This window comes from Phoxinus phoxinus (assembly GCF_949152265.1).
Source record: "Phoxinus phoxinus genome assembly, chromosome: 2".
Lineage (NCBI taxonomy): Eukaryota > Metazoa > Chordata > Actinopteri > Cypriniformes > Leuciscidae > Phoxinus > Phoxinus phoxinus.
The window spans coordinates 38,514,912-38,528,160 of NC_136877.1; the positions used below are offsets into that span (position 1 = coordinate 38,514,912).

Here is a 13,249-nt window from a genome sequence, read left to right on the forward strand (position 1 = left end):
AAAGCCTCTCACATTTCATTAAAAAGAGTTGTTCTAAAGATGAAAAAAAAGTGTTACGGGTTTGGAACGACATGAGGGTGAGAAATGAATGACAGAATTTTAATTTTGGGGTTAACTAATCCTTCAAGACTCATGGTGGATCTTAGTGTTTCCTGACAAATACTTCAGGTCAGAGTTATGTACTGTGTATATATTCCAATGAGGCTATTTCCAGAGTTTCAGTACCTGGGAACAGAGATCTTGGCGTAATGGTTGCCGTCCCACTTCACCTCCAGGCCGAACGAAGTTGTGAGGATTACATATTGGCCAGCAAGAGACAGAGAAATGAGTGGAGATGGCGAATGGGGGAGGGACACCCTGAGTCCATTTACCTGCATGTGTGAAAAAGAGATAAACAATAGAGATGGATTGAAGACTAATGTTATGTTTGACTAGATTTTTTTTTGATTATGAACAGATAAGGAACAGCTGAAAGAAAATATTTTGGATAAGAGGAGTGTCTCAAAACTATTGTCTTTATTTACTTAATGCCATAATCTAAGAGAGACTAAATCATATTTTAGCTGTCTCAATTCTTCATCTCAAGATTACAGAATGACTTCAGTGGTAGTTTAATGATGGCAGCTGCTGTGGATACTGACCAGAGTTCTCTTGTTTTTCATCATTGTCACAGTGACACCATCAACAGTCACGTACAGTTTCCTCAGGTAAGAAACACCAGAAATTCCTCTCTCTTCATTCTTACCCTCTATGGAGAACCAGGGGCCTGCAGACCCAGGAGAGAGGAGAGTAAAGTTATTTTAAATTCTTATTTAAACTTTTTAAGTTTTTAAAAATTTTAAGTTAATTTTGGGAACATTTCATGTACATTGAATCAACATTAAGAATGTCAGGATGTTTTGATTAAGAATGTCAGGATGTTTTGTTACTCCATAACCCCTACTGATGACCAAAGCATTGTAATGTCACTGCTGATTGTGGATGGTTTTCACATGGTTTTGGCCATTGCTTACCAGTGTTGTTTTTACAGGTGCGGGCCAGAGTGTAGGTGCAAGTGCCCATGAAGCTGTAGAATTTGCCATCAAAGGTGTTATAATGAGGGTCACCAGAGATAATACAGTCTTGAGATCCTGGGGGATTGTGAAAAGAGAACGATTAAGTATTTTTAAATACATCAACCATTTTTTAAGTGCTAAAATGTGTGATGTTATAATCTGTTTGCATGTAATACAACATCCTACTACAATGGTATGCTATTGTATGAAAGTAAGTTCACACACATAGTCAAGCTACAGTCTCCATTTCTATAGCCAAATATACACGATACAATGTGGAATCAAATATTAAGAAAGATTAATTACAAACAGTATCTGTCTTTCAGAGTTAAAGCAAGCCAAGACCAGTTGTTGTCTTATTAATGCATATACATGCTGGACAAAGCTGAGCTATAATTACATCTAAATTTGTTAGCTCAACATTGCAAAATTGAACTAGTATGATTTTAAGTTAGACTTTTTCATTTTTTTTAAAGAAAAGTTATTGCTTTAGCCTGACTGAAATTGGATGGATGGATGGATGGATAAAAAAAGTGAATGGAAATGCAATACTGAGTTTACCTAACTATGGTACTCACCTTCTGGGTAACACCCAATTACACCATCCTGTACTCCACATTGTTCCATTGGTGGACAGTCAGCAGCACCACAGGTAACGAACGGGGGGTTACACTTACACAGTAGATCACAGTCCTTGGTGTAGAACTCTTCACCTGGCTAAATCCATGCAGAGAAGAAATGTGTTAGTTTGATGAAAAGTACTACTTGATTGACTATAACAAACCATCACTGTCCTAAATGATTCCACATAAAGTTTCCTCACCTGATAATAATGTCCATTATGTGTGCAGCCACATGTGTCTTCTTTCACGCACTGGCCAGCACTGAGGGTGTATCCAGGGTCACAAACACATCCTTCAGAACAAGGCCCAGTGCACTGATTTGGTGGAATTGGGTTACAGGAAGGTTGGCAAATTGGGGCGCATGATTCAAAATGACTGTTGGGTGGGCATTTCAGAGCTGGAGAGGAAGAATGTGTATTAGTGCTAGTCATAAACTTCACTCTATCTGACAGTATGAGAAATAGTACAAGCCATTGATGTCAGCAGTTTTTGTTAGAGTTTGTGGTTGAGGAATATGTATTTTTCAGACATACGACAGAAGGTGCTGTTTCTCCAGGGTCCAATTGTGACGCCACGGTCCTGACATTCGTTGACGTACGACTCTATTGCTTCGCACAATGCAGAATGAGCTCCATCCAGCTCACACACATCAAACAAACAGTCTTGGAAGAAACCCTATAAACACAGGGTTAAGATCTGTAAGTATCTTTTATATGGTTAAAATAACACACTAAAGCATTTCAAATAATCTTATTTGACTTCACTCACATTTGGGTTGACTTTTGGATGGCAAGCAGCAAATGGGCCATTGGTGTCCAATATGAGACCACAGTAAGCAGGCCCTTCATACAACTCCTGCTCAGCATCTGTACATCCTGGGGTTGGGTTGACCTCTGGCTTGTTACACCTGAAAGGCAGAATCAAAGTTAAGTCATCTATGATATGAATTAATAGATAACATACTGTAGATGAGTCTTTTAGAACTAACAGTATGTGCATTGCATATGAACTTACTCAGGGTCTGTGTTCCAGCTGTGGCCAAAGTCATTGGGGTTTTGGACCAGTTCACCAGTCGGGATTTGGAAGTCATCCTTAGGTTCTCCATTGTAGTCCCCACACAGTCCACAAAGTTTGTCCTCATAGCTGTAAAATGATCACAAGCATGTAGAAACATTTAAAAGTGGATCAAGTTATAATACTTATCAAAAAGACATTTATAAGAACCATACTCACTCCTTGATAACTTTGATGTCCATAAAGTGGTTTCCATCGTAACGTACAGTTACTCCAAAGTTCAAGACCACTGTGTAGTGCTTGCCAGACATAAAAATGTCAACACCACTGACAGGACTCAGAGGAATGTTCACTTTGGTACCATTGACCTGAGAAAAGTCAGAAAACATAACTGTCCATTTGAATGTGCCTCTAAATAAGATGTCTACAGTATATGTACATTAGTAGTAATATTGAAATGAATGTTCTTTTCTCTGACCTGCACAGTTCCTCCTTTCAGAATGGACACTATCACTCCCAACGCATGGACATGAACTGCTTTTACATAGCTGATATAAGGATTGTTGAAGCGATTCTCATTGTCTGTGTATACAGCAAAGTGAGGCACATCTGTGCTGTTACAAGGGTCAGACATCAGGTAAGAACAGTTTCCCATGAAGTCGTAGCGCCTCTTATCAAAGGTGGTGTAATGGGGGTCACCAGTAGCAGAACAGGTGGAAGTTCCTGTGAGTGAAAAAATATGTTGATGTCAAAGATATAAATAAATAAATTAAAAATAAATTAAAATAGTTCAAGGGAATATTGTTGTTGTTGTTTTGTACATTACCTTTAAGGTAGCAGCCGTACACTCCACCAACCTCCCGACATTCTTCTGTCACAGAGTCACAGGTGTTGTCCACACAGTCGAAAGTGTAGTTGCCAGCACAGCGACACAACTTGGAACAGCCATCTCCAAAAATGATCTCACCAGGCTGAGTGTAAATACAGAACAAGTTTAGAACAAAGGCTTAGGTCCCAGAAATGGATAAAAATGCAGCCTCACATCAACGACAACTCTTGTACCTCAAAGTAATTGTTTTCTTCATCCAGGCACCCGCACTGCTCAATAGCAACACAGCGCCGACCACGGAAAACAAATCCTGGTTTACAGAAGCAGCCGCTGATGCAAGAACCAGAGCAGTTGGTGGAGGGTTCTGCGCAGGTAGGAATACAGGCTGGGCCGCAATCAATGTATTCAGAGTCTGGAGGGCAGTTCACTGTTGGAACACATGAAGAGTTGTTTAGCTAAACAAATGTTGTAATTTCTTGATAGAGCAGAAGCAGGTACTCATGAAGTGATCTACTTTATTATCAGAGGAGGCAATGAGGGTCAATAGAGATAAAACAAATGCTTATATCTAAAGAGAAAGATAAAAATGAAATTAGAAATATAAGTTCCAGATCTGTCAGGAGTTTTAATTGTTTTGTGTATAACTGCATGTGTGTATATTCATGATGTGTTAATATGTGTAAATAAATGTACCCGTACATGTGCTCAAAACATTATTATGTATAAACCAGTACTTTAATTGTTACCACTTGGTTTGCAGACATAGTCTCCATCTTCAAGTTGGCAACTCTCAATAGGAAGACAGCTGGTGTCGTAACACTGAATATTTCCTCCACCCTCACATGTACACTTCTGCTTACAGCCCTCCAGATACCAGCTCTCATTCACCTAAACATGGACACATTGAGAGGAATGTCTGTCATTTTTTGAGTGGTTTCATGAATGTTGTAATCAAAGTTTTGGGTCTTATTTTCATAATCTCGTCCATGGCCCCAGAAGCCCACAGGTCTGCCCTGGTTTTAAACTCACTGGGTGGTAGGAGCCTGAGGGGTCCACACAGCCACAGTCTTTAGCAGGAACACATTTGTTGTCACTGAGGATGAAGCCAGGGTCGCACTCACAGCCCTCTACACACTTCTCACTGCAGCCCGGTGGTCCATTGATACCCAGACATGTCTCCGGACAGGAGCTCACACACATGGAGTAATGGCTGTTTGGAGGACATACCAGAGCTGTAGAAAAAAGGGGTAAAGCATCAGTAAATGACTGTGAAATTAAGGCTGAAGTGAGGATGCAATGTGGAGTATGTAGCTTCCCAGTCTCATGTCCTCTTCCCTCAGTGACGGCATTCCTGTTATAGAAGTCAAATAAATAATAAAAGCAAAAAGACTCAAGCTAACATAAGTAATCAACTCTAACTGTCTTTTTCCAACCTCCTGAACTCCATTTCAATAATTAATATTGTGCATTAGAGAAAGCTTAAAGCAGTTTTGTCACTGGGAATGTGAAATGTTATTTTTGCATGGATGTACGTTGCCAAATTTGTTTAAAACGGTATACACTGTGCAATAGAGAGTATGACTCACGGCAGAAGTCTGGCTCCCTCCACTGATGGACAGGTGCACCTGCACTCAGGCAAGCATCAGTGTAAGCTTGAAGCTGGTCACAAAGGACCTGCTGCAGCCCTTGATAACGGCACATATCAAACACACAGCTCTGGAAGAACGGCAACGGGTCCACCACACTTATACAGTCCCTGTGAGGAGCAAATGTAAGAGAAAGTGTACAATATTTAAGCACTAAAAGATTTTGATCAATGTTTATTAGCAGTATTTGGAAATGTCCTAGTTTGGTAAATCCTAACCTAAAAGGTCCATTTGTGTCAGTTATTCTCCCACAGTTCTCTGGGTTTGACACCACACCCTCCAGCACAGGATCACATGGTGGTTGAGGTCCAGGGTCAGGCTTGCACCTGAAAACACAACATCATCATTGAACATATGAAGTCAAACTAATCCTCAAAACATTGTGCTGCCTGTGTGACCGGTCCTATTCAACCTGCTGTGAGCGGGATTTGAACCGGGGTCTCTGGTGTGAGAGGCGGGCGTGCTAACAAGGACACTTAAGATCGCAAACTTTATCATCAGTCACTAGTGCGCCTCTTGAGGCCAGTGGAGTGAGGTTTACACACACAGCTCTTACTGGCCTACATGCGTTACACTCACCTCTCTAAACCTCACTCTCATCCGGTTCAACTGCATCAAAGGTAACCTGTCCTACTCGACCCGCTCCGAGGGGGATTTGAACCGGTGTGGGAGGCGGGCGTGCTAACAAGGACACTAACGGCAGCAGACTCTAGCATCAGTCGCTCACATGCCTCTTGAGGCTAGAAGAGTGAGGTTTACATGCACAGCTCTTACTGGCCTAAGTCTATTACACCTGCATGTGCAGTTGATAAAATGCAGAAAAGAGAGAGGTACTGACGTTGCATCCTCGTCCTCATCAGTTTTCCAGCTGTCGCCAAACTGATGTGAGCTGTCAGATTGGGAGCCATCTGGCTTAGTGAAGTCATTATTAGGGTTTCCATCGTAGTCCCCACACAGGCCACACATCTGGTCATAGTAGGAACTGATAACATGGGAGAGAGAGGAAAAAAGAGAGAGATTAATGTAAAGATGTTTGTTTCCCTAGAGACACTTTTTCTTTTGCAGGATTTACTCAAGTCCTATAACCTTTAACAATCATGGAAATACTTCAAGTCAGAGTTATGTACTGTGTATAAATTCCAATGAGGCTGTTTTCAGAGTTTCAGTACCTGGGAACAGAGATCTTGGCGTAATGGTTGCCGTCCCACTTCACCTCCAGGCCGAACGAAGTTGTGAGGATTACATATTGGCCAGCAAGAGACAGAGAAATGAGCGGAGATGGCGAATGGGGGAGGGACACCCTGAGTCCATTTACCTGCATGTGTGAAAAAGAGATAAACAATAGAGATGGCTTTAAGACTAATGTTATCTTTGATTAGAAGAAATGTGATTATTCACAACAGATTACGAACAACTGAAAGAAAATATTTTGGATAAGAGGAGTGTCTCAAAACTATTGTCTTTATTTACTTAATGGCATAATCTAAGAGAGACTAAATCATATTTTAGCTGTCTCAATTCTTCATCTCAAGATTACAGAATGACTTCAGTGGTAGTTTAATGATGGCAGCTGCTGTGGATACTGACCAGAGTTCTCTTGTTTTTCATCATTGTCACAGTGACACCATCAACAGTCACGTACAGTTTCCTCAGGTAAGAAACACCAGAAATTCCTCTCTCTTCATTCTTACCCTCTATGGAGAACCAGGGGCCTGCAGACCCAGGAGAGAGGAGAGTTAAAGTTATTTTAAATTATTATTTAAACTTAATTTTTAAGTTAATTTTGGGGACATTTCATGTACATTGAATCAACATTAAGAATGTCAGGATGTTTTGTTACTCCATAACTCCATAACCCCTACTGATGACCAAAGCTTTGTAATGTCACTGCTGCTTGTGGATGGTTTTCACATGGTTTTGGCCATTGCTTACCAGTGTTGTTTTTACAGGTGCGGGCCAGAGTGTAGGTGCAAGTGCCCATGAAGCTGTAGAATTTGCCATCAAAGGTGTTATAATGAGGGTCACCAGAGATAATACAGTCTTGAGGTCCTGGAGGATTGTGAAAAGAGAACGATTAAGTATTTTTAAATACATCAACTATTTTTTAAGTGCTAAAATTTGTGATGTTATAATCTGTTTGCATGTAATACAACATCCTACTACAATGGTATGCTATTGTATGAAAGAATGTTCACACACATAGTCAAACTACAGTCTCCAGTTCTATAGCCAAATATACACGATACAATGTGGAATCAAATATTAAGAAAGATTAATTACAAACAGTATCTGTCTTTCAGAGTTAAAGCAAGCCAAGACCAGTTGTTGTCTTATTAATGCATATACATGCTGGACAAAGCTGAGCTATAATTACATCTAAATTTGTTAGCTCAACATTGCAAAACTGGACTAGTATGATTTTAAGTTAGACTTTTTGATTTTTTCTTAAAGACAAATTATTGCTTTAGCCTGAATGAAATTGGATGGTTGGAAATGTGCAGGAGCTGGTACTCATGAAGTGATCTACTTTATTATCAGAGGAGGCAATGAGGGTCAACAGAGATAAAAAAAATGCTTATATCTAAAGAGAAAGATAAAAATGAAATTAGAAATATAAGTTCCAGATCTGTCAGGAGTTTGAATTGTTTTGTGTATAACTGCATGTGTGTATATTCATGATGTGTTAATATGTGTAAATAAATGTACCTGTACATGTGCTCAAAACATTATTATGTATAAACCAGTACTATAATTGTTACCACTTGGTTTGCAGACATAGTCTCCATCTTCAAGTTGGCAACTCTCAATAGGAAGACAGCTGGTGTCGTAACACTGAATAGTTCCTCCACCCTCACATGTACACTTCTGCTTACAGCCCTCCAGATACCAGCTCTCATTCACCTAAACATGGCCACATTGAGAGGAATGTCTGTCATTTTTGGAGTGGTTTAATGAATGTTGAAATCAAAGTTTTGGGTCTTATTTTCATAATCTCGTCCATGGCCCCAGAAGCCCACAGGTCTGCCCTGGTTTTAAACTCACTGGGTGGTAGGAGCCTGAGGGGTCCACACAGCCACAGTCTTTAGCAGGAACACATTTGTTGTCACTGAGGATGAAGCCAGGGTCGCACTCACAGCCCTCTACACACTTCTCACTGCAGCCCGGTGGTCCATTGATACCCAGACATGTCTCCGGACAGGAGCTCACACACATGGAGTAATGGCTGTTTGGAGGACATACCAGAGCTGTAGAAAAAAGGGGTAAAGCATCAGTAAATGACTGTGAAATTAAGGCTGAAGTGAGGATGCAATGTGGAGTATGTAGCTTCCCAGTCTCATGTCCTCTTCCCTCAGTGACGGCATTCCTGTTATAGAAGTCAAATAAATAATAAAAGCAAAAAGACTCAAGCTAACATAAGTAATCAACTCTAGCTGTCTTTTTACAACCTCCTGAACGCCACTTAATGTGAAATGTTATTCTTGCATGGATGTACGTTGCCAAATTGTACTTTAGTATATGTTTAAAACGTTATACACTGTACGATACGATACAACCTATAAGAGAGTATGACTCACGGCAGAAGTCTGGCTCCCTCCACTGATGGACAGGTGCACCTGCACTCAGGCAAGCATCAGTGTAAGCTTGAAGCTGGTCACAAAGGACCTGCTGGAGCCCTTGATAACGGCACATATCAAACACACAGCTCTGGAAGAACGGCAACGGGTCCACCACACTTATACAGTCCCTGTGAGGAGCAAATGTAAGATAAAGTGTACAATATTTAAGCACTAAAAGATTTTGATCAATGTTTATTAGCAGTATTTGGAAATGTCCTAGTTTGGTAAATCCTAACCTAAAAGGTCCATTTGTGTCAGTTATTCTCCCACAGTTCTCTGGGTTTGACACCACACCCTCCAGCACAGGATCACATGGTGGTTGAGGTCCAGGGTCAGGCTTGCACCTGAAAACACAACATCATCATTGAACATATGAAGTCAACCTAATCCTCAAAACATTGTGCTGCCTGTGTGACCGGTCCTATTCAACCTGCTTTGAGCGGGATTTGAACCGGGGTCTCTGGTGTGAGAGGCGGGCGTGCTAACAAGGACACTTAAGATCGCAAACTTTATCGCCAGTCACTAGTGCGCCTCTTGAGGCCAGTGGAGTGAGGTTTACACACACAGCTCTTACTGGCCTACATGCGTTACAATCGCACCCCTAAACCTCACTCTCATCCGGTTCAACTGCATCAAATGTAACCTGTCCTACTCGACCCGCTCCGAGGGGGATTTGAACCAGTGTGGGAGGCGGGCGTGCTAACAAGGACACTAACGGCAGCAGACTCTAGCATCAGTCGCTCACATGCCTCTTGAGGCTAGAAGAGTGAGGTTTACATGCACAGCTCTTACTGGCCTAAGTCTATTACACCTGCATGTGCAGTTGATAAAATGCAGAAAAGAGAGAGGTACTGACGTTGCATCCTCGTCCTCATCAGTTTGCCAGCTGTCGCCAAACTGATGTGAGCTGTCAGATTGGGAGCCATCTGGCTTAGTGAAGTCATTATTAGGGTTTCCATCGTAGTCCCCACACAGGCCACACATCTGGTCATAGTAGGAACTGATAAAATGAGAGAGTGGAACAAAGAGAGAGAGATTAATGTAAAGATGTTTGTTTCCCTAGAGACACTTTTTTATTTTGCAGGATTTACTCAAGTCCTATAACCTTTAACAACCATGGTGGATCTTAGTGTTGCCTAACAAATACTTCAGGTCAGATTTATGTACTGTGTATAAATTCCAATGAGGCTGTTTTCAGAGTTTCAGTACCTGGGAACAGAGATCTTGGCGTAATGGTTGCCGTCCCACTTCACCTCCAGGCCGAACGAAGTTGTGAGGATTACATATTGGCCAGCAAGAGACAGAGAAATGAGCGGAGATGGCGAATGGGGGAGGGACACCCTGAGTCCATTTACCTGCATGTGTGAAAAAGAGATAAACAATAGAGATGGCTTAAAGACTAATGTTATCTTTGATTAGAAGAAATGTGATTATTCACAACAGATTACGAACAACTGAAAGAAAATATTTTGGATGAGAGGAGTGTCTCAAAACTATTGTCTTAATTTACTTAATGGCATAATCTAAGAGAGACTAAATCATATTTTAGCTATCTCAATTCTTCATCTCAAGATTACAGAATGACTTCAGTGGTAGTTTAATGATGGCAGCTGCTGTGGATACTGACCAGAGTTCTCTTGTTTTTCATCATTGTCACAGTGACACCATCAACAGTCACGTACAGTTTCCTCAGGTAAGAAACACCAGAAATTCCTCTCTCTTCATTCTTACCCTCTATGGAGAACCAGGGGCCTGCAGACCCAGGAGAGAGGAGAGTTAAAGTTATTTTAAATTCTTATTTAAACTTAATTTTTAAGTTAATTTTGGGGACATTTCATGTACATTGAATCAACATTAAGAATGTCAGGATGTTTTGATTAAGAATGTCAGGATGTTTTGATTAAGAATGTCAGGATGTTTTGTTACTCCATAATTCCATAACCCCTACTGATGACCAAAGCATTGTAATGTCACTGCTGATTGTGGATGGTTTTCACATGGTTTTGGCCATTGCTTACCAGTGTTGTTTTTACAGGTGCGGGCCAGAGTGTAGGTGCAAGTGCCCATGAAGCTGTAGAATTTGCCATCAAAGGTGTTATAATGAGGGTCACCAGAGATAATACAGTCTTGAGGTCCTGGAGGATTGTGAAAAGAGAACGATTAAGTATTTTTAAATACATCAACTATTTTTTAAGTGCTAAAATTTGTGATGTTATAATCTGTTTGCATGTAATACAACATCCTACTACAATGGTATGCTATTGTATGAAAGAATGTTCACACACATAGTCAAACTACAGTCTCCAGTTCTATAGCCAAATATACACGATACAATGTGGAATCAAATATTAAGAAAGATTAATTACAAACAGTATCTGTCTTTCAGAGTTAAAGCAAGCCAAGACCAGTTGTTGTCTTATTAATGCATATACATGCTGGACAAAGCTGAGCTATAATTACATCTAAATTTGTTAGCTCAACATTGCAAAACTGGACTAGTATGATTTTAAGTTAGACTTTTTGATTTTTTCTTAAAGACAAATTATTGCTTTAGCCTGAATGAAATTGGATGGTTGGAAATGTGCAGGAGCTGGTACTCATGAAGTGATCTACTTTATTATCAGAGGAGGCAATGAGGGTCAACAGAGATAAAAAAATGCTTATATCTAAAGAGAAAGATAAAAATGAAATTAGAAATATAAGTTCCAGATCTGTCAGGAGTTTGAATTGTTTTGTGTATAACTGCATGTGTGTATATTCATGATGTGTTAATATGTGTAAATAAATGTACCCGTACATGTGCTCAAAACATTATTATGTATAAACCAGTACTATAATTGTTACCACTTGGTTTGCAGACATAGTCTCCATCTTCAAGTTGGCAACTCTCAATAGGAAGACAGCTGGTGTCGTAACACTGAATAGTTCCTCCACCCTCACATGTACACTTCTGCTTACAGCCCTCCAGATACCAGCTCTCATTCACCTAAACATGGCCACATTGAGAGGAATGTCTGTCATTTTTGGAGTGGTTTAATGAATGTTGAAATCAAAGTTTTGGGTCTTATTTTCATAATCTCGTCCATGCCCCCAGAAGCCCACAGGTCTGCCCTGGTTTTAAACTCACTGGGTGGTAGGAGCCTGAGGGGTCCACACAGCCACAGTCTTTAGCAGGAACACATTTGTTGTCACTGAGGATGAAGCCAGGGTCGCACTCACAGCCTTCTACACACTTCTCACTGCAGCCCGGTGGTCCATTGATACCCAGACATGTCTCCGGACAGGAGCTCACACACATGGAGTAATGGCTGTTTGGAGGACATACCAGAGCTGTAGAAAAAAGGGGTAAAGCATCAGTAAATGACTGTGAAATTAAGGCTGAAGTGAGGATGCAATGTGGAGTATGTAGCTTCCCAGTCTCATGTCCTCTTCCCTCAGTGACGGCATTCCTGTTATAGAAGTCAAATAAATAATAAAAGCAAAAAGACTCAAGCTAACATAAGTAATCAACTCTAGCTGTCTTTTTACAACCTCCTGAACGCCACTTAATGTGAAATGTTATTCTTGCATGGATGTACGTTGCCAAATTGTACTTTAGTATATGTTTAAAACGTTATACACTGTACGATACGATACAACCTATAAGAGAGTATGACTCACGGCAGAAGTCTGGCTCCCTCCACTGATGGACAGGTGCACCTGCACTCAGGCAAGCATCAGTGTAAGCTTGAAGCTGGTCACAAAGGACCTGCTGGAGCCCTTGATAACGGCACATATCAAACACACAGCTCTGGAAGAACGGCAACGGGTCCACCACACTTATACAGTCCCTGTGAGGAGCAAATGTAAGAGAAAGTGTACAATATTTAAGCACTAAAAGATTTTGATCAATGTTTATTAGCAGTATTTGGAAATGTCCTAGTTTGGTAAATCCTAACCTAAAAGGTCCATTTGTGTCAGTTATTCTCCCACAGTTCTCTGGGTTTGACACCACACCCTCCAGCACAGGATCACATGGTGGTTGAGGTCCAGGGTCAGGCTTGCACCTGAAAACACAACATCATCATTGAACATATGAAGTCAACCTAATCCTCAAAACATTGTGCTGCCTGTGTGACCGGTCCTATTCAACCTGCTTTGAGCGGGATTTGAACCGGGGTCTCTGGTGTGAGAGGCGGGCGTGCTAACAAGGACACTTAAGATCGCAAACTTTATCGCCAGTCACTAGTGCGCCTCTTGAGGCCAGTGGAGTGAGGTTTACACACACAGCTCTTACTGGCCTACATGCGTTACACTCACCTCTCTAAACCTCACTCTCATCCGGTTCAACTGCATCAAATGTAACCTGTCCTACTCGACCCGCTCCGAGGGGGATTTGAACCGGTGTGGGAGGCGGGCGTGCTAACTAGGACACTAACGGCAGCAGACTCTAGCATCAGTCGCTCACATGCCTCTTGAGGCTAGA

General features: G+C 41.1%; 1 protein-coding gene across 1 annotated transcript in view; it reads right to left on the reverse strand.

The window, feature by feature from the left end:
- The window catches only part of zanl (zonadhesin, like), a gene marked incomplete at its 5' end in the record, with an annotated part of 37,506 nt that overhangs the window by 15,401 nt on the left and 8,856 nt on the right, over positions 1 to 13,249 (reverse strand). The window contains 32 exons of the mRNA XM_079592507.1: positions 226 to 371; positions 642 to 766; positions 1,014 to 1,130; positions 1,634 to 1,772; positions 1,879 to 2,075; positions 2,212 to 2,353; positions 2,447 to 2,585; positions 2,693 to 2,821; positions 2,912 to 3,060; positions 3,171 to 3,415; positions 3,519 to 3,663; positions 3,755 to 3,948; positions 4,268 to 4,409; positions 4,551 to 4,753; positions 5,108 to 5,277; positions 5,386 to 5,493; positions 6,006 to 6,149; positions 6,337 to 6,482; positions 6,755 to 6,879; positions 7,100 to 7,216; positions 7,927 to 8,068; positions 8,210 to 8,412; positions 8,743 to 8,912; positions 9,021 to 9,128; positions 9,641 to 9,784; positions 9,994 to 10,139; positions 10,412 to 10,536; positions 10,803 to 10,919; positions 11,629 to 11,770; positions 11,912 to 12,114; positions 12,445 to 12,614; positions 12,723 to 12,830. Coding sequence (XP_079448633.1) covers positions 226 to 371; positions 642 to 766; positions 1,014 to 1,130; positions 1,634 to 1,772; positions 1,879 to 2,075; positions 2,212 to 2,353; positions 2,447 to 2,585; positions 2,693 to 2,821; positions 2,912 to 3,060; positions 3,171 to 3,415; positions 3,519 to 3,663; positions 3,755 to 3,948; positions 4,268 to 4,409; positions 4,551 to 4,753; positions 5,108 to 5,277; positions 5,386 to 5,493; positions 6,006 to 6,149; positions 6,337 to 6,482; positions 6,755 to 6,879; positions 7,100 to 7,216; positions 7,927 to 8,068; positions 8,210 to 8,412; positions 8,743 to 8,912; positions 9,021 to 9,128; positions 9,641 to 9,784; positions 9,994 to 10,139; positions 10,412 to 10,536; positions 10,803 to 10,919; positions 11,629 to 11,770; positions 11,912 to 12,114; positions 12,445 to 12,614; positions 12,723 to 12,830 — 4,800 coding nt within the window. The remainder of the gene's footprint in view (positions 1 to 225; positions 372 to 641; positions 767 to 1,013; positions 1,131 to 1,633; positions 1,773 to 1,878; positions 2,076 to 2,211; positions 2,354 to 2,446; positions 2,586 to 2,692; positions 2,822 to 2,911; positions 3,061 to 3,170; positions 3,416 to 3,518; positions 3,664 to 3,754; positions 3,949 to 4,267; positions 4,410 to 4,550; positions 4,754 to 5,107; positions 5,278 to 5,385; positions 5,494 to 6,005; positions 6,150 to 6,336; positions 6,483 to 6,754; positions 6,880 to 7,099; positions 7,217 to 7,926; positions 8,069 to 8,209; positions 8,413 to 8,742; positions 8,913 to 9,020; positions 9,129 to 9,640; positions 9,785 to 9,993; positions 10,140 to 10,411; positions 10,537 to 10,802; positions 10,920 to 11,628; positions 11,771 to 11,911; positions 12,115 to 12,444; positions 12,615 to 12,722; positions 12,831 to 13,249) is intronic.